This window comes from Poecilia mexicana, unplaced genomic scaffold (assembly GCF_051168715.1).
Source record: "Poecilia mexicana isolate PSO_F unplaced genomic scaffold, ASM5116871v1 scaffold_7, whole genome shotgun sequence".
Classification (NCBI taxonomy): domain Eukaryota; kingdom Metazoa; phylum Chordata; class Actinopteri; order Cyprinodontiformes; family Poeciliidae; genus Poecilia; species Poecilia mexicana.
In genome coordinates this window covers 26,100,994-26,122,712 of record NW_028263376.1, presented here as the reverse complement: position 1 = coordinate 26,122,712, position 21,719 = coordinate 26,100,994, and the positions used below count along the sequence as shown (strand labels likewise).

Genomic DNA, 21,719 nt, shown 5'->3' with positions numbered 1-21,719 from the left:
GCCTGTCATAAAACACTGAAACCTGAAAACAGAAAACGTTGCCGTCTTCTGTATCTGACGATCTTTGACAGAGCCTGTGCCACTGCAGAAATGGTTCTTCTCCTCCTTCTCTGCCTGCCAGCCTCAGATTGTTTCATCATCGTTTAGTTCGCACGTTAGCCATCACCAAGATTCATCATTATATTCTGCAAATTGTCAATTAATGTCCTTAAAAACATATGAAGCACTCTGAATGTCTGCTTTTAGACAAGCACCTATATTCCCTCAACATTTATTGAAAATTTCTTCACATTAAGGAACAACATAAACAAGTATTGTACAGGGTTTTTTTTTATTTAAATAATCCTTTAGAGTTGTCATAATTTTTAGCTACTGACCAGTGAACAACCCTAACTCTTTATGTCAGTATAGTGCTGACATCTGCTGGATATTCTGTGAAATTGCAATAGGCAGTAAATGACTTGCTTCACTGCTAAGCTTCTGTCCTTTTCAATTACCTCTTAAGAAATATAATTCAATTGATTACCTGCCTAAGAGCATGTTTGACCTTTTCAGAAAAAAAAGAGCAGCAGTAGATATGACTTTTGTTTAAAACAAGAAAAATATGACAGGCCTGACATCCAGGACCTTACATTTGAACTTTAGAAGAACACTACATCGTTTCAGCTCGTCTGCCATGGCAATGAGCTCCAACGTAAATGAGTTACTGTATGTTGGATCAAAGAGACATGTATACGCTCTCACGAGAAAAAAATAAAATAAAATAAAACAAACACATGCTCCCCCTTGTGATGCACACTCTCTGACTCATCACAAAATCAATACATGAGGTGGTAACACAGCCCTCTCTGTCTGAAATGAAGAACATTGGCGATGCCTCTGTGCTCGTCTGTGTCACAAAGTCTGAGACTGCAGAAGGTACTATTGTTTGCACATCAACATACAGTCCAATGAAATATTAACTAAAACAAATTGCAGTGAGAAGAATACAATGAGAACCACTGAAGAACAGAGAAAAGAAAGTTCTTGGGTTTGAGAGTTTTCTTTCGGAAAAAGTGACCAAACTCCAAGAATAACACTACCTAAACCTAATAAGACCTTTATGCTAAAATTAACAAGACTTTGAGTCTCACATGAATACCTTACTTGTCAATGGGCTTCCGAGTTCCTCGATGTGCCGCCGGGCCGAGCGCAGAGAGAGCTGGCAAGTGGAGGGAGGTCACACTTCTTCTACTTCCCAGGAACAATGGTCTGTTTTTTCCTGGATCACAGTTGCATCCTCGTCGCTGCTCTCTCATTGGTTCACTCTCCTTCACCATTCCCCAACACAGGAAGCTGTGACAAATAGGAATGACAAATCCAGCAAATCACCAGCAAACATACCAAGATGACTCATTTTCAAAGTCACTTTTGTGTCTGAAATCAATGTTCTCATCTGCTGGCATAAAAAAAAATAATAATTTGTGGATGTAAAAAAACAAAAGGACTGAAGAATGAGTCGAGGTCTGTTTATGTGATCGTGACTCAGTGACCCAAATGGAGAGATTTGATCAACAATGAACCACGATGACACTTTATCTTTCATATTCAATAAAGGCTAACACACAGCAGTATTTTTGGTTTATGGTGTGTTGTGTTGAAGACAATCCATGAGTTCTGCTGGCAGACTTTTTTGAAGACACAACAGAAAACAAAGCATAGATCAATGATGAATAGTCACCCAACGCCACTAAAAAAACACACTAGATCTTATTTATTTACAGCACACTTCTCGTCATATAAAGAGAAGCAAAACATTCACTCGCAAATTTAACAGGATGAAACACAACCAGGTCACACAAAGTGTAAACATCTACTTCTGCAAACAAATTTGGTGCCTTTCATCCACTCATCATTCAACACTTATTTCAGCAGTGGAAGTTCTTGTTTTCATGGATGGAGAACCCTTCTGCTTTTTCCAACAATTACCTCTCAATACAACCAAATGTATTCAAAAAACTGTGACATACCACAATTATGAGGAAGTAAAAAAAAAAAAAGTAAGACCTTGTTTTGTATTAATTCTCACTATGTAAGGAATTTTCAATAAATGTAGCTTTTTAATAACCCACAAACCAATATTTAGTGTAGAATCAATCAACTACAGCTTGATCATGTTACACTTTTCACATTTTACACACTGGTTAATAATATTGTTCAGATAATTCATAATATAAAACAAAATATGTTCCATGTTTGTAGGTCAACAATAGAATAAATGTTTTGTAAATCCCACACTGTTTCTTAAATTTAAACAATCTAAACACTTCAGGTTTGACTTGTTTTATTATTTTATTTTACGATTTTTAAACTACAAAAATCAACTACATTCTTGATTTAAAAAAAAAAAAACTGTAAAATATCCATTTAATTAAGAACTGCCTGCTTTTGGGTACGGCCATACTGTGTTTTCAGAGTGTGCTACTCATTGACAAGATATGCAAAGAAGCAACAGAAAATTGACTTGTTTGGGATGCAACTGATGGATAACCTTGTGTCTCCAATGGCACCCCAAGTGGTGAGCCATATCCATCATCTCAAAAACCCACCACTGCTCATCGGGAGTAACCTATGCCACTGCATGCATACAAAGTATACAGAACAGAGTCATGGGGGCTCTATAATGCTGACTCAAGCTGATCCAGTCACCCCTGGTCATAAAATCCCCCCAACTCGCCAGCTTTTCTTCCAACCAAGCACTGCTTTCTCCCATCTTTTCACTTTATTCCCGACAGTCACGCCACTGTGAACGCATTCACTCTCAAAAGAGAAAACTTATAATTATCTCTGTTTACACTGTCACCAAACAAGAAAGACCACGAAACATCAAAATTAACTAAAAAAAAATGTAAAGATATGAAGTGTAAGTAAGTAAAATGAGGATATGGCTCGACTTACCCTCTCTCACTCTTCTTGTGCCTGGCTGAGTGTCTGCCTTTCTTTGCCTCCGTCTACTTTTGTGAGGCTGGCCGGCGTACATGTGTATTTGTGTCTATAATCTCACCTTCTATCACGTCATGCCGCTCCGCTGCTGCCGCAGTACGCCTGCAGCCATGTCCCCGCCTCTACCTCTCTCTCATCATTACAATATCTGTCTCTCTCTCTCCCTCAGTCTGAGTAATGGACCTGTTGGCTGGAGTCCCTCCCTCTCAGCAGTGAAATATAAACCCAGCTAGCAAAGGCAGGCTGGTGCATTAGCTGGATGAGTGTATTGCTGTGTGTGCGTGCACGTGCGTATTCGTGTCTGCGTGTGAGCGAGACAGATTTAACCTCAATAGTCTGAGTAGCATATGATAATTAAAGCAGATGTGGCTAGAAATGTGAAAAACCTGACCCCAATCATCAGATTTTCATGATCTAATTGCTGAAGAGGGAATAAAGAGAAAGAGAGAAAGAGAGAGACAACAAACTGGGTTAAAAGGAGATCAGCTGATGCAAACTCATGATTATACTTAGACACCTGATGTCTTTATGTACTGAAAAGCTGGAGGAGAGGGACAGTCTCTCCATCCATCACTCTGTTTTGTCCCACTCTACTAATGAAAGGGAGGGGCAAATGAGAAACAAGGGAGACACAACCAGGAAGAAAGGAGAAGTGATATGAGCAGGGAAAACATTGTACCCCCATCAGCATAAAACATCAGCTGGCGTACTAACATAACAAAACATATCGATTATTGCAGTTAAACTAAGAATACCAGTAAGACTATTGATTATTTTAATATATAAATAGAATCTTGATAGGAAAATAGAATAAAGATCTGCTAAATTTCTTAGCAGTTTTCAAATAAACCTGTTCGTTGTGCAGAATATATTTGACCTTTTTGGCTGTTCTGATATTTAAGGACTTTGCGCTCCACTCTGTGTACGCACATGACTCATGATGAGCCACTTTTTAGCTTAGCGGAACAATGTTGTCAACAACGCCTCATAGGAGGCGATAAATGTTCTTATTTGAATGCTGTCTTCTCAGAGGAGATGAAAAGAGCAAGAAACAATAGACAGAGATGTCTCATCAGAATATGAAAGCAGATTTTGTATTCTTCTTGTTACCAAGAGCTAAACTAGCAACTCTCTTGAAAAACAGCAGATTTCTCCTCACTTTATTTCCTTTATATAAGCTAAATTTTTGTGTTTCCTATTTTGTTTACCACCTAACCTGTGGTTTTTATTATCTGCTGTTTTTTTTGTTTGTTTTTTTTACCACCCTCTAACTGGAACTGTTTTGGTTCCGTCAGCGTGTGCCTCTAATGCAGTCATAAAAATCTATCCAGCATGCACATGTTTGTATAGATCCTAAGTGGAACCTGGGAAACGTGTACAGACGGTGAAATTTGCATCACAGAGACTTTGGACTGCAGCAGACAGCAGAGCGAACTGGGAAGAATGAATTATTCTTTATAAAGCAACACAAGTCAAGCAAGCTTGAAATAGCTCATTAATTAGAGTACTTGCCATCTGCTTGATTGCTGCACTTGTCTCTGATTTCCAGTTTTCTTTTTTTTTTTCATTATGAAGTCATTCAAAGTTCATTTAAACCCCTGCTTCCCATAATTCCTATGCAATTTCCAACTATTCTGTCTAGGACCTTCAGCTCATGCTCCCACACCACTGCTGCACATTCATTCGCTCCAGTTGTCATTGTTACAAGATGTAAACTCCCTGTTCAACACCTCCTATTTAAATTCTGCTGTTCCTTGTTCCCATTTTGAAAATGTCTCCTTATTTATGAACGTGTGCTTCTTGGGTGAAGGGAGGTTGTTTAAGCCAACTGTACAGCCAGTGTGCAGCAACAAGTGGGACAAGGGCAGCCCTCTGCTACTCCATTCCTCAGATGGTCTGGTGAAACTCTTGTCACTTTCTCTGGGATCTCAAAAGGACTTGAAACCAAAGGAAGGAAATTGTGGATTGTGTGAATGCAGTAGCATTTTGTGGATTTTGTGAATTTAATATGGTTTGTTTTTTCAAACAAGTTCATACATAATCGACTGACTACAAGCTATATGTTAAATTTCTTCTCATAAAGACTGTGTGGCGACAAAGCTTGAAGTCTCTGACCCTGTCGCCGGACACTGAAAATGCGCTTCGATCTTGAGCAACAAACTACCGTGTAACCACTGTATCTCGTTCACAGACGAAAAACTTTAAATATTTGAAATTGTACTTCCCATGAGCTTTTACAACTGCCCTTCCAAATTACATCTTTGTATTTACAATCTCTCTGAGAAACCTAGTTATTTTGTAATTTTCTTTTCTTGTGGGATCTTTTCCTGTCTTCAATTATAGTTCTGTGTAAAGCCACATTTGTGTTTTGCTCTGGGTCTCCGTGTCTCACTCCCTCCCTGTGACTCTGTATTGTCTCCCATCTCATATTTCTGCTTTGCTGGCTTCAGTTTTGCACACTGGCACTCGGTCCCCATGTAGCATATTTAATGGCAGCTATAATATCCAATAAATCAATAGGTAGCAATCCCTATTGCAAAGCACAATTTCCAACATCTTCTGATAAATATGATTTCTAAGACTCTAACCCTTTTCTTTTTGCTTACAGTTGTGTTTGTGTGTTGGCTCATCCCTGCTTGACTGGTCTTGAAGCTCTCTAACTGATAACATATCGATCAGACTCTTACTTGGTCTATAAGCCCCCAACATGGAGACGTAAGCATAATGGAGTATCTGCTCATTGAAAGCCATTATGCAAATAAACATAAAGCTGCTCAGCCAGGCATGATGAAGTGATGCTTGCTTTCAGAACACACTAGGTCCTACGCAATGAACGGCCCCTCCCCCAACATGCATACTGTACAATACACATGACCTCCTCGCTCTACCCTCTCATGTTTCTTCATACTAATGTGAGATGCTCTGCTGGTAATGATCCATTTGTTACTCACCTATCAATCCTAATATCATCACCAGGCGCTGCTCTCCTGTTTCCTTCAGCTCCAAGCACATGAATAAAAACTGTAAAACTTCTGCAACCACAAGTACGAAAAAAGACAACACTCTCACATGATCTGTTGCTTTGTCCCTGTGTTTTATGAAAATGGGAAGTGACTTGTAACAGAGGATTATGGGTAGTGGTGTGCAAGCGTCTGCAGTGACTATCAGTTTGTGTGTGTTGAGGAGGGTTGGATGCAGGGGTGAGGGTGGGGGAGTTAATGTCATAGCTAATCTTCTGATGTCCCCTAGGGCATGTCCCCTCCCGGGAGAGACCGACTCTGAGACAGACGCTGTTTTGACAAAGGGACACTTGTGTCACCATCACACTGAGGAGCAGACTGACGAAAAAAATAAAAAGGGGGCGGGGGGGTGCAATTTCAACATGTTGACTGTCTGGAGCCCCGGGGCCTCACATGTGTGGTCTAAATAAAATATCTACATCAAAACACAAAAAACTTACAAACGTGACAAATTAGTTAATTTTAGATTAATTTAAAGGTTTTCTGTGATAACAGAGACTTTCTTTATGAGCGTAATCCTCCATTACAAAGGTCCCATCAGCTTAATGAGTCTCTAGCTTTATGCTTGACAGTACTGTCACCACCAGATGGTGCTACTGTGCCTGAACCTTGGTGTCAGCAAAACAGGATAAACCAAGATTTTGACTGGCTTCACACAACTTAAAGTTGTAAATCACACAACTTAAAGTTGTAAATCACACACAGCCAGAAGTCAAAAGTAAAATAAATACTACTGAATTTTTTTTATTTATAAGCATTTTCTAAGCAGATATGAAAGTCTAGGACCTTTTGAGTTGTAAAACTTGAATTATGGTTTATTTCACTGTGAATATTTCACACTTACACACGTTAAAGAGGAAAAATCCAGTATCGCTATCACTTATGTTCTGATTACTAAAGATTTTTGAAATATATTTTACATTTTCTATGCTTCAGGAGTGATTTAGTTCCCTGATTATGTTTTGTTTCAGCAGACAAATTAAGAGTTTGACAGCATCCATCAGCTCAGCATGTTTTCAGAGCAGCCAGCACTAAATGCCACAAATAGCAAACAGATGTATGGCAGTGTAGCAGTTGCCGTTCTGCTAATGAGCCTTTATGACTGTTTAATGACGTAGTAAATTTGACATAAACTGCCTTTACTTCCAAAACGCTCTTAAAAAATAAAAATAAAAAACAAGCAAAGCAGTTTCAATAGTTTTCTTTTTTCCATCAATACTACAAATATTTGGATTTTTCCTTGACTTTTGCATCATTTAGAAGTTATTTCAGAATAAAGTTAAATCCAGTATAATCAAACTCTTATGTTGTTGCAGTCAACATTCATGAATTATCATTTGTACTGTAATTTGACCATATCACTGAACATGCAAGTGAACCTTAAATAGGTTTTATGTATGTCTGTTCTGATAGCTCACCTTCTGCTGTTTATTAAATGTTGGAGATAATTTATTTGAGTTTGTGTACAGCGTTTAACATTTTTTGCTGTCTAAAGTTTTCTTGTTTTTGCTTGTATGGCTAATATTAGATAAAATACTTCATTTCTATATCCATCTGTAATAAATATTTCCTCCTTTGATAAGAAAAATGCTAATGTTTTATTATATACTAAGTTGCTTGAGTGAGCTTTTCCTTATTCCTACCCATCCATATTTGAGCAACCTGGTTTTAACATTGCTTCACTTAAATAAGCTTTAAAATCTCAACACAAACCTTTGCTATGAATATGATCAAAAAGTTATCTAATGCAGGTCAGATATTTACAAGTCATTGCCTCTTAAGAGAACCTCACCACACAGTCTGAATTTTTTGTAATACTGAGATGTAAATACTGGAATTTACAAGAATAATTTACACTTTTAAAGCACCTTTAATTTTTTTAAACACAGAAAATGTAAATTCCTCTTTGAAACACGGCAAACCACTACCTCTCCTAATCACCCCTGATCCCACCTACTTTCACTCTGACTCTCTCGCTTGTCGAGTTACCCAGAAACGTCCCTCTTCCTCAGTACTTTGCACATTGAAGCCACAACAACTGAAGCTCCTCCCTTTCAGCACATCTGGACGAGCATTGAAGAAGAGAACATAACTTCTTTTTGATTTGACTTCCGCTACTGGGAAACACAGTAAAACACACATAACCTAGATTTGTTCTTCAACTAAAAGAGCAGTAACTGCATACTGCTTTAAACGACTGGTTTCCTGGACACACCCTCCTGCACTGGGGCTGCATCCAACTTCTTTTCATCCTACGGCTCAGACCTACAACATCTACCAACTTTAGGTGAGCAAGGCTTTTTTCTTTTTTGTTTTCAAACATATCTATCGTCTTATGTATGTTTGGTTCTAGTCACATAGTCTTCGCTATAACATGATTAAGATATACTGAAAATAAGCAGAGGAAACAGATATCAAAGTTATAGGTTACTGAAAATACTAACAGAAAGCTATGACATATATCTGCAAATCATAAAGCAGGGAGCAAGGGGAAGTAATCTCACAAAAGTCAGATGAATCCACGTGTAATTTATGAGCAAGCTTCCTGATTTGTAGCTGTCCGCACTCCCACGCCCGCTGACTGTGCAGCTACATGTTTAAACTTGCAGTGTTAAACCACCAACATGTACTAGTACTCCAATTCAGCATGATTCTCTAAATCAGCTTTCCCAACCCTGATTGTCTGGATCCGTTCACCTGCACATGTGGCCCTGCACCAGATCCTGTTACAAATGATTGAATTACATGCTGAACAGGTCACCAAGATAACCAAAGGATTGTTAATGATCTATTGGTTTAAATCAAATGTGTTGTAAAGAGGGGAAGAGTCTGTCCTAAGGAGTAAGACACAAAACCCAGTGGAAGGTTGTTGACTTTTAGTCCTCAGTGCTCATATTGTAGTCATGTATGATGTTCTCAGAATTTCAGTGGATCTTTATTCTGGAATTGTAAGTAATTCACTTAATTTAGTTATAGGGCTTATTCAAAAATAAATGCCATCTCAACTAGTTTACAAAACAAACCGATACAGTCTATAAGCAGAAATATATACTCCAATTAATCCAATCATATAGGCAGATTTAAGTCACAAAAATTTCAACTCAATTTCAGTTATACAAAATTACAGTCAAGTTCAGTTTATTTTGCCAGCTGGTAAAAAGCTTTCTAAGAAAGCCCGGCCCCAGCCTACTGCATCATGTCCCACTTCGTAGCAATTTCTCTTCTTAAATGCACATTTGGTGACCGCAGACACTTAATTGCATCAGGTCTTCATAGCTTGCACCAAAACTTAATGATGAGCATGAATGTGGCGACAGTGGAAAGAAAAATACCCTTTAAAAAGGAAGAAACCTCCAGCTGAACCTAACTTCTTTCTTGGCATGTTCAAAAGCAGAATCCCCTTCTCCTTATGACTTGCAAACCTGATCCAGAGGATAGAAACTGGAATGTTGTTGCACCATGGTACCTGTCTGAGGTCCAAGCGTCTAGCCGCTTCCTCTCAATCTACCATTATAAAACTGCTGTAAAATCACAAAGAAGCTCAATTTAATTACTCCGTCTATTGTTTTAATATTCTGAAATGCTAATTTTGTTTCCCTGCTTGGGCCTATTTGTGCCTAATTTTGCGAGGTGTTTTTTTAGAACCCAAAGCCAAAAGTCAAGATCATAAATTATATAAGAAAGCATACATTACCTAAACTACCCTTAGTATATGTTGAATTTTATTCAATAAGTTTGATTTAATGAATAATACGCCATTTATATCATGATTTTGATCATGGCAAAGAGCGGTTTAAAGCAGCTCTTGCCAAACTTTGTCAGAGTAAGTAAACTAATTCCACTAAAAATAATTTGATGCTTATAATGATAGAACATCAACATCAAGGCATTAAACAGTCTTTCACATATAGCTTTGCTATGCAATAAAATTACATTCAAATCAACAGCATTTTGTAAGTCCTACTTAGTTTGGGAGCCGACTGTCCTGGGTTTGGTCAAAAGAGTTCATCATGAAATGACTTGCTCTGAAAGAACAGGAAGTGTGTTCAGGGTTATAGGAAGTGACTAAAAGCTTCGCTCCCTTAACTGATCAGAGAAAAGGAAGTGATATTTGAGCAATGGCACATCCTTCTGAAATAAACAAACAGGGCAGAGGGATGTAAAACAAGCCAGTCAGTCAGGACATGATGTGAACCAAGGGCAGAGAGGTGGGAGGGTTTACACAGTCAGGAATGTGGAAGTGGATACACAAGGATTGATTGGGAGGGTCGTGCCGGGAAAAGCTCAGGGTGGAAACAGGCTGGATGCCAGAGTCTTTTACATTCTGAAAAGCTTTGAAATTCCTTAAAAAGTAATGGTTCACATAATGCTCACACCAACTTTGTCTGCTTTTCCAACAGAGGAACTTTCATCTGTTCACATTTAGCACAACCTTTCCTAGACTTTCCATTACTGGTTTGCTTTTCTTTCACAGAGGCCACAGTAAACTGGCAGGCATGAAATTACAGTCTTGAATAAAACCAGAATTACAGACAACCGAGTATAGCTTAAATGTGCTTTACATAAAATAAAAATGGTTTGGTCAAATTTATTAGTCCTCCAATCCATCTGTTTTGCTTCTACAGATGATTTCCTTTTACAGGCATTGAAATTGAGACATTAACTATTTCCTTTAGAAATAGATATAAGATACAAGCCATTTTATATCATGTTTATTCTCTTTTCCAACAGAGAGCAGTTAACAATTTTGTATTTTTTAAGATTCATTAAGGTGCCCAATCTTTAAAGGTATCTGCTTGTTGCCACCTATCTGAGAAAATAAATTAAAATAAAGCAACCAGCCAGACCTTTCTGCAAAATCAATAACATTAACCTGAGATAGTTTTTCCACTATAAAACAATATATGGTCTTTTTTTCTCTCTCTCTTTTGTCGGTATCCATATACGACACTAATTTCAACAAACTTTTAATGAGCCCAATCCGACCAGTTGACCTTATTTTCAGTTTTCTTTCATTTCCAAGAATGCCTTTGGGAGGAGGAAATAAATGTGGCCGCTGTTCGAAGACAGTTTACTTTGCTGAGGAAGTCTTGTGTGACAAACGGAGCTTCCACAAGTCCTGCTTCCTGTGCAGTGAGTACACTATTTGTTGTTTCCTCTGATTGTAGTTATGGAAACCACAAAACTGATTCCCTTATTTATTTAATTGATTAAACCTTTATTTTTTGTAATATGCAAGTCACACCTCAAAATTCTTAAAAGAAATTAAAGCATGTCTTTTTACCTTTTGGTCTCATGTACTGATATTAAACTTTAGATTTCAAACTGCAGTAGCAAAATCAGTCCATCGGTGAGGGTTCATGGCCTTCAGATGATATTTGCAATATTTGTGTTCCCACTTTGTTATCAGGCATTCCTGCAATGGAATTTAGATGTGGACATGTTTCTTCAGAAACGTTGTGCCATATAAGGAAGAAGTTAGGGGCCTGTCTAAACACATTTAAAACACACAAATATGCAAAACAATAATATAAGCATTTCTGCCTGTCTGTGAATGTTATTATTTGTGTAGTGGTGTGTGGGAAGAACTTGGACAGCACAACTGTTGCGGTCCATATGGATGAAGTCTACTGCAAAGCATGCTACGGCAAGAAGTATGGGCCAAAAGGCTATGGCTATGGCCAGGGTGCAGGGACCCTTAGCATGGACAAAGGAGAATCATTGGGTATTACACATGAAACGTGAGTAATGCACATATTAAATTCTGGATGTCGGTTTTAGGCTCTTCATCAACAGTTTTTTGTCCTCTTCTTCCATCAGGCCTGCCCCTCATCGTCCGACCACAAACGCAAACCCCTCTAAGATGGCTCAGAAGTTCGGAGGGTCAGACAAGTGCCCCCGCTGTGGCAAGGCTGTTTATGCTGCTGAGAAAGTGATCGGAGCAGGGAGTGTAAGAAAACCTAACATATGCAGAAACATGCAAGTAAATGACTATTTTTATATTAATTATTTTCCTATTTCCAGTCCTGGCATAAGATTGGGTGTTTCACCTGCGCCACATGTGGGAAGAGCCTGGAGTCAACCACACTAGCTGACAAGGATGGAGAAATCTACTGTAAAGGTAAAATCCATGTCTTCAACAAAATTAGAAAATACAATTACAAAGCTTTAAATTCCCTCATCAACCATACTTGTGTAAAAAAAATTAACCATATATTGGTACTGAAGGAAGACTTCTTTCTGACGGTTCAAGAGTGAATTGATATTTTGAACATTTTTGCTTTTTACTATCAAAAGCAATATTCACAGGACATCAAAGGCAACATGAAGCAGATTTATGCCTTACCTTTAAATACAGCCTGTTTTCAAGCTCAGTGATTTCATAAAAGAAAAAAAAACTAACAAAAAGAAGAGAAGGACAAATGACTGGTCATGAAGAACGATGCATAAGAATATCCAGAGGAGGGAGATTGTTGAACTAATAATTCCAAACATATTTCTATCTTGGTGTACGTCAATGCATTGGGTTTTTTTCACAATAGTAAAGAACAACAAAGAAGGAAGAGAGAAAATTCATCTTCTGGCATAAACCAAAGCCCTGCATTTATAAAAAAAAGTTGATTAAACAAGACAAAAAATGTAGGGCTTTCACTATGTATTTTCACAACATGTGATCGACTTTGTTCTATAAGTAGGTTATTGCAGTACTCTAGCAGAACATATCAAGAAATCCCAGCTTGGTTGAGTTTTAGTCTATTATAAAAAAATAAAATAAACATACATGGTTACGGAGGCTGTCTTCATCAGTTTTATTAGAGACTGAATTTTGAACTCATATAGCTAATTTTGAATTTATAACACTGAATTTTTATCCTGTGCAATTATGTATATGAATTTTGAATTTCACCTGTAAATGTGGTGGTGACCTTCTGGTTACCTAAGCCAAAGAAATCAGCACTAGATTGAGCCCAGTGGCATTTTTTTGCTAATTATGCTTCTTTGATAATTAGACACCAGACAAAGTGGAAAAAATATCATATGCATAATTTCACGGGACAAAAATTCGGTGTCACAAAATGCAATGTCTCAAAAAGTGAGAGTCTAATGAGACTATGTTTCTTCCATAGCAGCAGCATGTGCAGTCCAGGCTTGACCCCAGCAAAAACAGAACCAAGAACTTCTTTAAACAAGCAATTAAAGTCAAACATTGCCAAGAGCAATATAAATATTGCCTCATTATGAGGCTCCCTACCAGAGCATACATTGTCACATTTCATTTTGTTTTCTTTGAGTTGTAATAACCACAATAAAACAGCAGAGGGCTCACTAATGTGACAGTTACTTTCAAGTACATAACACTAATAATAGTCATGGTTATGTTACCTGCCAACCTTGGATGGGCTGAGGGTAATGTTGAAATATTGTTCTCTCAATGTGTGACACTGTGACAGAAACGATGAAACACAAGTTTAGCTTCCTTTAGCATCTAACAGGAAGGTTTAATCTTCTTCTGTGTAATAAACATATTCTATATGCAACACTTCAGGTATCAATGAGTAACTGCAAGGGATAACTCTTAAATTCAGTACATGGCTATGATATTATTTTAAACAGAACAAGAATTATTTTAACATGATCCATTCAACGTTATGAATTTTATCAAATGAAAAAAATCTATTCACAGATGGCTTTTAATTCTATAAACCACATTAGCTTTTTTAGTTGGTGTTTTAACACCATGTTTCTCAGACCTATTGTATTTTTAACTGTGTTGTGCTTTTAACTATTTTAGTAGCTTTTACAACTTGTACTCTAAATATACTTTAATATTTAAGAATGTTAGCTTTTAACTGTACTAAACTGAAAAGGTGTAATGTTCCTTTAATAAACAGGTGTCAAACTCCAGTCCTTAAGGGCCGGTGTCCTGCAGTTTTTAGATGTGCCACAGGTACAAAACACTGGAGTGAAATGGCTTAATTACCTCCTCTTTATGTAGATCAGTTCTCCAGAGCCTTGCTAACGACCTAATTACTCTATTCAGGTATGGTGCAGCAGAGGCACATCTAAAAGTTGCAGGACACCGGCCCTTCAGGACACCGGCCCTTCAAACTCCTGTGATTGCAGGAGTTTGACACATAACTTCACATACAGGCACCCATTACTTACTCACTGGATATCAATATTGTTTCTCTGGTTTTTGCAATAACCCATAAAGAAGCATCCATTTTACAAATAAAGAGACCAAAATATCATATTTTGTTTGAGAAGCATTTGGAAATATGTAAAACCCCATCAATTCTAAGTGAACTCAGTCCTTCAGCCCCTCTGCTAGCTAAAACACGTAGAAAGTTCGCTAGCATTAATTAGTTTTCAGAAATGTCTGTGTTCTAACCACAAACTGAATGGCGTGACCCATTAGTTGATGCTCGATTTAATAACCTCTTCAACTTTTAAAGATAACTAATATATATGCATCAAAATACATTTTTACTGACCTGTGATACAGAAGAGACACACATTGAGCTTCCTTCAGCATGTAACGCGGTTTCTTCTTCTGTGTGCTCAATCTTCTCTATGCCACCAATGCGACCAGCGCCCCCGAGCGTTTGCATGTGGAATCACACTGAATAACTGAAATAACACTAAATAATTTATTACAGCGAGAAATTAAGGATAGAAAAAAAATGTTGGGGTGCCTATTTTCATACTTTGTGTTTTCATTTACTTATAACTTAAACCTCCTTGAAAATGCCCGCTCTCCCCATTTCAGTTAAACATCCCAGAAATATGAATCTTTAAAATTGCTTTATTTTCCAGGAGCACAGTGCCAAAGTTTATTTTTCCCCCAAGGAAAAAAAATGTTCTTAATTGTTTTTGTTTCTCCTCTGATTGTACTCAAATGAAAATTTAATTTATTTTAACGCTTTTATACTCACCTTTACCAGGGGTGCCAATAAAAAGCAAAGATAAAAGTCTGCTATGAGCCTTTAGTCAGTGATCTGAAATTGATGCTGATCTAGTGTAAACTGATGACACTGTTTTTGTTTCTAACAGGCTGCTACGGCAAAAACTTTGGTCCCAAGGGATTTGGGTATGGACTAGGAGCAGGGGCGCTGGCCCACACCCAGTGAGATCCGAGTCACGTCTCCATTGTACCGAGCTGCTTTCTATGCCAGCACAGGGCAGGTTGCATGGAGGATGCATCCTTCAATGTGATACTGCATTACAAAAATCACCACACAAACACAAACGCTATTTAATCCTAAGCCTTGTTTTTAGTGTCCAGCCTGTAATACAAATGTTGATGACAACTTTTTGGACCTGAAATAAAATGAGCTTGAGTAGGACCAAAGATTTAGTCTTGGAAAGGGCCGATATTGTGCATCACACCTTATAGGTATTCAATATTGGCTGTACAGTGATTGAACTAATGCTTTGAATTATCTTTGGTTCAGAGTTACATGTTTGGTTTTCAATAAAATTCAGAAATTAAATGCAGTAAAATACTCCCCGTCTGTGTACATTTTATACTTAAAAATGAAACAGCTTAGTGTAACAAATACAGCTTATCACTATATGCATGCACAGGAATACAAATAAAAACAGCCAGGTTGGGTGGATGTCTTCGCATTTAAACAAAATGCTTTCTGCACATTTCATACATTTTTCTCATAACACTGTCATGACCTCCTCATTCTACTCAGATGATCGCATGAGATGAATTCTGTATGTTGTCAAAATGAGAGAATAACAATATATCTCTACTGTCATAATGTGGGGAATGCCAGAAAGAACCAGTTTTTTATGGTTGGATTGAAAATGATTTTAAAAAGTGTTAATGTATCTTTTTTTTTGGGCAGTATTCAATAGTGTGTTTAATTTGTAACATGAAACACATACATTAAAGCACCTTTATATTAAAAATGTGTCGTGTCTTTTTTTCCTTTCCTTTGTAGATAGAGCTTTTCCAAAACGTAAAAAGTGAATGACGCATTTCCCGTGTTCATTTAAACATGTTTCGTCCCGTATCGTCTCTTTCTTTCTCTCCACAAATCCAAAACAATTTCAAGCGTCCCACTCACATTCCTGTCCGTATTCCTACACTGTGATTAGAAAGTGAGAAGGCTATGATTAGCAGCATGCTGAACGACGTATTTTTCATTTCAAAGTTTCATCAACCGGGAAAATTTCGGAAGGGAAGGGAAGCGGCGTGACGAGTCCACGTACCTGTGTAACTGTTCATTCACAACAACTCTCTCACGCACGCACATCACTCAGGAGTGAGTTTCACAAACAGCCCGGATCTCTTCTCCTCTTCCCGTCAGCGGCGAGGAGGCGGGGTGCTGGAGCTGAAGTGGGTGAAGGTCCACAGTGGAGTCGGGCATGTCCAAACATATCTGGGCAGACCAGCCAGCCAACCTCCACGCACGGTGAGCTGACACTACGTATAGGCTGAACAGAAGGTTGTTATTATCCACAGAGTCAGGCTAGTCTGACGCCGCTATGTTTTTGTGAGGAGCTTTAAACTGAAAGTGAATGGATTCATCTGCTGAAGACTAGACGCCGTGAGTCTCTTCGTGCGGTTTAGGTCATGTCCTTCCCGGTGAAAGTCATAAGAGATGGGCTGCTGGAGAAGCGCAGCAGCGGGCTTCTCCAGCTGTGGAAGAAGAAGCGCTGCGTGCTCACGGAGGAAGGGCTCCGCCTGCTCAGCTACAAAGCCAGAGGCAGTGATGCTCCCGGGTCGGCGTGGAGCTCCAGAGCTAAGGAGCTGCGCTTTGAACGCATGGAAACGGTGGAGTGCGTGGAGTACAAGCGAGAGATGGTCTACTTCACAGTGGTCATGGCTAAAGGGAAGGAAATAGACTTTCGGTGCGCGCAGGAAGGCACGCTGTGGAACGCGGAGATCGCCTTGGCGTTGGTCCGATACAAGAACCAGCAGGCCCTGCGGACCGGGAGGACCCGGCACCTGTACACGGCGCCCTTGGGCAGCACCGGGGAGGATGAAGTGCTCTGACTGCACGGTAAGACCAACAGTGGTGAAGGTCAACAAAGTGGTGGGAGCAGTCTTTTAATTGGACGTTATCATTATTTTTGTTTTCTATGATGCACAAGGGTGTTGCTTATGGTTATGCTGTTTTGGTTTGATTTTTACATCAAGTCATTGAGACCAAAAGCAACATTTGGCTCGAGAACCCGAAGGCTCCAGTTGGAACCCATGTCTTACCACCGCTTTACAAACTGAGTTTTTAAACGAGTCTTAATGACATGTTGCCCGAGGGCCCTATTAGAAAAAGGGGCACACACAATGTTAATGTATTGGCCCATTTTCATGTAACTGAACAGTGGTTCACAGTGACAGCTGGAGCAATGGGCAGTGCATCCTGACTCTATCTTCCATACAGCCGGAAGACAGTTTTCCAGTCTTCTCTGGCTTATTTTGGAAGGTACAATCAATAGAAAAGGTATGAATAAAAATGTTGGTTATTGAACTTATCGTGTGATTCTTAATTGCATGAACACAATCAAGGCTGTATATAATTTTTTTATTTTTTTATTTTCATCTCTTACATTTTCCATCCAAGGAAGTGTTTGATAACGAATTTCCAAAGCAATACCCTGCGGTATGTGCCCAGTTACGAAGGATATTTAAAATATATTTCTATCTGTGAGCTACTAATTAAGGTGTGTCATGTGTGTAACATTACATCACCACACCCACTCATGGTCAAAGAGTTCATTTCATCAGAAGCTGTTGAATCAAAGTTTTCTTTTTTCCTCCTTCCTAATAGCAAAAGTTCTGCTGCCAACAACCTGAAAACCAGCAAACACTGATGCATCCAACTGTTTATTCAAATGCAAACACTCAGACACTTGGGAGTAAGGTAACAAATATCTGACAGTCTTTCACCAAGTTCCTGACATGGTTGCTCTAGTCACTCCCAGTCACAGATCTCAGTGGGTTTTGTTTTTTTTTTTTACTATGGTCATCGGTCTTCTGAGGACACAAACCACTCTGACTCGAGGACATAATTACGATGCAATGCAAGACTCCAGAATAACATCTGCTTGCCTCTCCCTCAGCAGGCAGTGGGGTATTTTTAAACATACGCACCGAGACACACGTTCACACAATTTCTTTTATGCTTATGAAGAAAAATGTAGGCAAAACAATGTATGTTTTTATTTATTTTTTTTTAGTTTTCAACATTCATGTCACATTCTAGTTATATACTGAAACCAGTGCCTGAAAGCTCAAGTGAACCGAGAGTCTGAAAGTCTGAACTATGAGCTCACAGATCAGGAATCCACAGCAACGCTTCCTTAAGCGAGCTCGCTGGAGCCAAGCGCCCAAATTAACTGTGTTGCTGTGGTAACAGTGTAAAATAAGTGAGCGTACGCTTGCAGATCATCAGCTGCCCGAATGTTAAAAATCTAATTTAAGTAATAGCTCTTAAAAATGTTGTTCCCCCCCCCGCCCCCCCTGTTTTTCAGACTCCCTTCCTCCTCCGTTTGGGACTAATAGAAGGTGAGGAGGGATTCCCACATCTTCTGTTTTGTTTCTTTTCTGCACAGCATCCTGGGATGTGAGGAAGACCCAACAGTGACGATGGATAACAGGACCAGGAACACGTACAACTGTTTGAAGTTTTTACTGTGATGGTAATTTTTGTTTGTCATAAATGAACCATTCAGAGACTTCTGGAAGATTTAAAAACATTAGAAACTGTTAAACTTGAAAATAGTTTACCCTTTGTGCCTTCTTGATTCAAAAATGCTACTTAAAGCGTCACTTTAAAGGATTTTGACACTAGAGTAGAAGAATAATGTTTTTTTTTGTACGGACTTAACTCATTCATGAAGTTTAACATGAAGAATTTTTTTTTTCCCCCTGAATCCTTTGGACGATTCTCTTAAGTGTGTTTGCTGATCTGATGAATAGTATTAGAAATATGTAAATAAATTCATTCTTAAGCATTTTCTCTTACATGTATTTCTTTACAGGTCCATTGCTGAAATTGCACCTTTTCGAGATTTAAAGAATTGAGACGGATAAATACCTGATTTTTTTTTTTTTTACTCTTGTATAGCTCAGCTTACAAACAAAACATATTATTTTGTTAAAATTAAATCAGCACTTTTTTTTATTATTTAATTTTAGCATTCACTCTTGGGTAGGAGTCTACACACCTGCCAATTTTTAACTTAATATTAGTTTTAGTGACTCTCTGCTTACTTTTTTGCATAATGGGTCTAAAGGTACCAGATCGGTTTCTTCAGATGACAACATATTCTCCCACAATGTTTTGGGAGATTTTAGCCAGCCTTGGACGTTTTCTGTGGAAAAGAATACAGCAGTTTTGCAATTTTCCTCCCTTGTCCAGATATAGAAAACACAAGAGGTTGTTGTAACATGTAGACCCAGAACACAACCAGTACTTGTTGGAAATAGCTGCAGCTCCTTCAGTGTTACTGTCTTCTCGTCGTCCTCCCTGACCGGTTTCAGTCTGGTGCGGCAATCGGTTTTGGAAAAATACTCTTTTTTTATTTCAGGCTCATATTTTCGCTAATAATGAATGAGTTCACAACATCATAGTTCTAAGCAACATCTGTGCTCTTCTGATCATTGGTAATTTTCTACTGTAAGATTATTTGAAACTTCTTTTCTCAGAAAATGTCAGAAAAATCATACGAAGATTAATAAACTTCATGAGATTATCTGTAACTGATGGAAGGTGGGCCATAGGGAGACTGTGCTAAAATGAAATGAAAGCATGCTTCTATTAGATAAAATTAATGCAATTAAGTCATATTCATCTAACCTTTTTGTTGTTTATATCTTATCTCCTGAAAGATTGATGATTAATTCTTGTTCCAGTTTTTTTTTTGTTTGTTTTGTTTGTTTTTATACCTTATGATTGTAACATGGATGTTTACACTTTCAAGAGTCACTGTATGTACATCTGGACAGAAATCTCTTCACGCTAAACAAAAACTCACTTTACGGTCAGATCACTCGTTTCAAAGCGCATTTGTTTCCGGTTGGGCAGCAACTTTGCCTCCAGAAAGCCCCACATTTGTCCACACACACAGACACACACACACACACACACAACAATGCAGAGCGTGGAGTTGCATGTCTGTCGGCGTGTGGACACCTTTTGTTCAGAGCCGTGTGCAGGACTAATGAGGAGCAGTGTGAGCCAGAGGCATGTGCATGCAAACACCCACCCACACAATATTCACCTACAATAGCACACCCAAAATGAAATTCAGCGAGGCCCGAGCACTCGCAGACTGTTGTTTGCGAGACAGGCTTTTATTGTTTCTTTAAGGGTTGCTGTGCATGTGGGATTTAGTCAAGAGTTTTGAAATTTGTGTGCGTGGGTGTGTGCGTGTGTCTTATGTGTTTTCTCCCCGGGAATAAAGGCTTGGCTGTGTTGTGACTACTCCTGTTACTGTGGAAAACCCCGATGCAAGCCATACCACATGCGTCAGCGATGGACGAAGAGCAGGACGAGAAGCAGGGAGACACCCACTTATGGATCTTTGTACCAAACCACATGAGCCGTCGGGCTGTTTTAGAGACAGGTGTAAATACTCACACAAAGACGTCAGCGAGGCTTTCGCAAATGCTCAGTGGCGCCAGTTTTGCAGTGCTTTCTAGAAATAGTAACCGTGTGTGAGAATGTGTACTTCCATGTCACTGTGAAATTTCTAAAGACCTTAACACAGGCTTTGCTTACTTTGCGGAGTTCAAGATGTGCACTAGCATGCGGTTACATAAAGTAACTCATCAAGTTAAGCTCAGAGGTGGGTAGCAATTAGTTATATTTACATAGTTACAACTGCCTAAAAATATAAATAGGAGTTGTTATCCAGCACTGTGCTTTTTTTCTTTTGCTTGAGTAACATTCTTAACTTCCCTGAACAAAGAACATTGTTATAACTAAAACAGCCTTTAATAAACCAGATTTTGAACATAACTTCTTAATACACATGTTGTGATTAAATGTTGTGATCATTAGTCTGTACTTGAGAAACCTGTTAACCAAATACCTTTTTACTCTACTCTCCTCTGGTTAAGGCAAAGGATTTTCAACTATGTCAAAAAATTGACTGCCTAGGATTCCGCTTTAAAAATGAGCCTCTGTTACGATGTTAGACCACTAGAGGTCAGTCTATCCTATGTTAAATTGAAAAATTATTTGCTCCTCAACAGATTACTTTTGTCTTGTGTAGTTTTTTTTTTCCTTTAATCAAATATGAATATTGAATATAGTAAGATGTATCTTGATATCAGACATTGACCTGAATAAATACCAAAAGCTGTTTTGGATGTCAGCTGCTTAAAACCCTTTTTTAAAAGTATTTTTCACCTAAGCCTGATGGCTGCTTGTGCCACCCCTGGTGAAAACAGTTTCCATCAATCACTTGTGGTGACTAGCAATCAGTATTCTATTTGAATTTTGCTACTGGTTTTTGAATAACCTACTTAATTCAACTCAACCACTGGGGAAGGTTTTCGGCATGAACAGCTTGTTTTAACGCCATACCACAACATCTCAGTCAAACTTAGACTCCAAAACCTTTGTTCCAGTCAGTACTCGTACATTACATCGCTGTTCAAGAACTGACTCAGCAGGTTCAGACTCCTTGTTGAATGTCTCGGATGCTCAGTGGATACAAATCCACCGACAGCAGCGTAGGTGTAGGTGC

At 38.6% G+C, this 21,719-nt stretch overlaps 3 protein-coding genes across 5 annotated transcripts in view; 2 read left to right on the top strand and 1 right to left on the bottom strand.

The window, feature by feature from the left end:
• nav1a (neuron navigator 1a) overlaps positions 1-3,432 on the bottom strand; it is an 84,218-nt gene extending 80,786 nt beyond the window's left edge. The window contains exon 1 of the mRNA XM_088007344.1: positions 1,147-3,432. The gene's annotated coding sequence lies outside the window, so the exon portion shown is untranslated. The remainder of the gene's footprint in view (positions 1-1,146) is intronic.
• Positions 3,433-8,007: 4,575 nt separating this feature from the next.
• On the top strand, positions 8,008-15,926 carry csrp1a (cysteine and glycine-rich protein 1a). The gene is made up of 6 exons (XM_014999672.2): positions 8,008-8,289; positions 11,026-11,135; positions 11,575-11,743; positions 11,823-11,952; positions 12,027-12,123; positions 15,057-15,926. Exons 2-6 carry the CDS (start codon positions 11,027-11,029, stop codon positions 15,131-15,133), a joined length of 582 nt encoding a protein of 193 aa, XP_014855158.1. The 5' UTR covers positions 8,008-8,289; position 11,026; the 3' UTR covers positions 15,134-15,926.
• An 81-nt stretch (positions 15,927-16,007) lies between these two features.
• On the top strand, positions 16,008-21,339 carry phlda3 (pleckstrin homology-like domain, family A, member 3). Of its 3 annotated transcripts, XM_088007340.1 has the most exons (3): positions 16,008-17,023; positions 18,495-18,528; positions 20,430-21,339. In XM_088007340.1, exon 1 carries the CDS (start codon positions 16,594-16,596, stop codon positions 17,014-17,016), a length of 423 nt encoding a protein of 140 aa, XP_087863466.1. In that variant the 5' UTR covers positions 16,008-16,593; the 3' UTR covers positions 17,017-17,023; positions 18,495-18,528; positions 20,430-21,339. The 3 variants fall into 3 exon arrangements, with proteins under 3 accessions (XP_087863466.1, XP_087863467.1, XP_087863465.1); XM_088007341.1 differs by lacking the exons at positions 18,495-18,528; positions 20,430-21,339 and adding an exon at positions 18,576-18,977; XM_088007339.1 differs by lacking the exon at positions 20,430-21,339 and having other exon boundaries at positions 18,495-18,977.
• Positions 21,340-21,719: the final 380 nt, after the last annotated feature.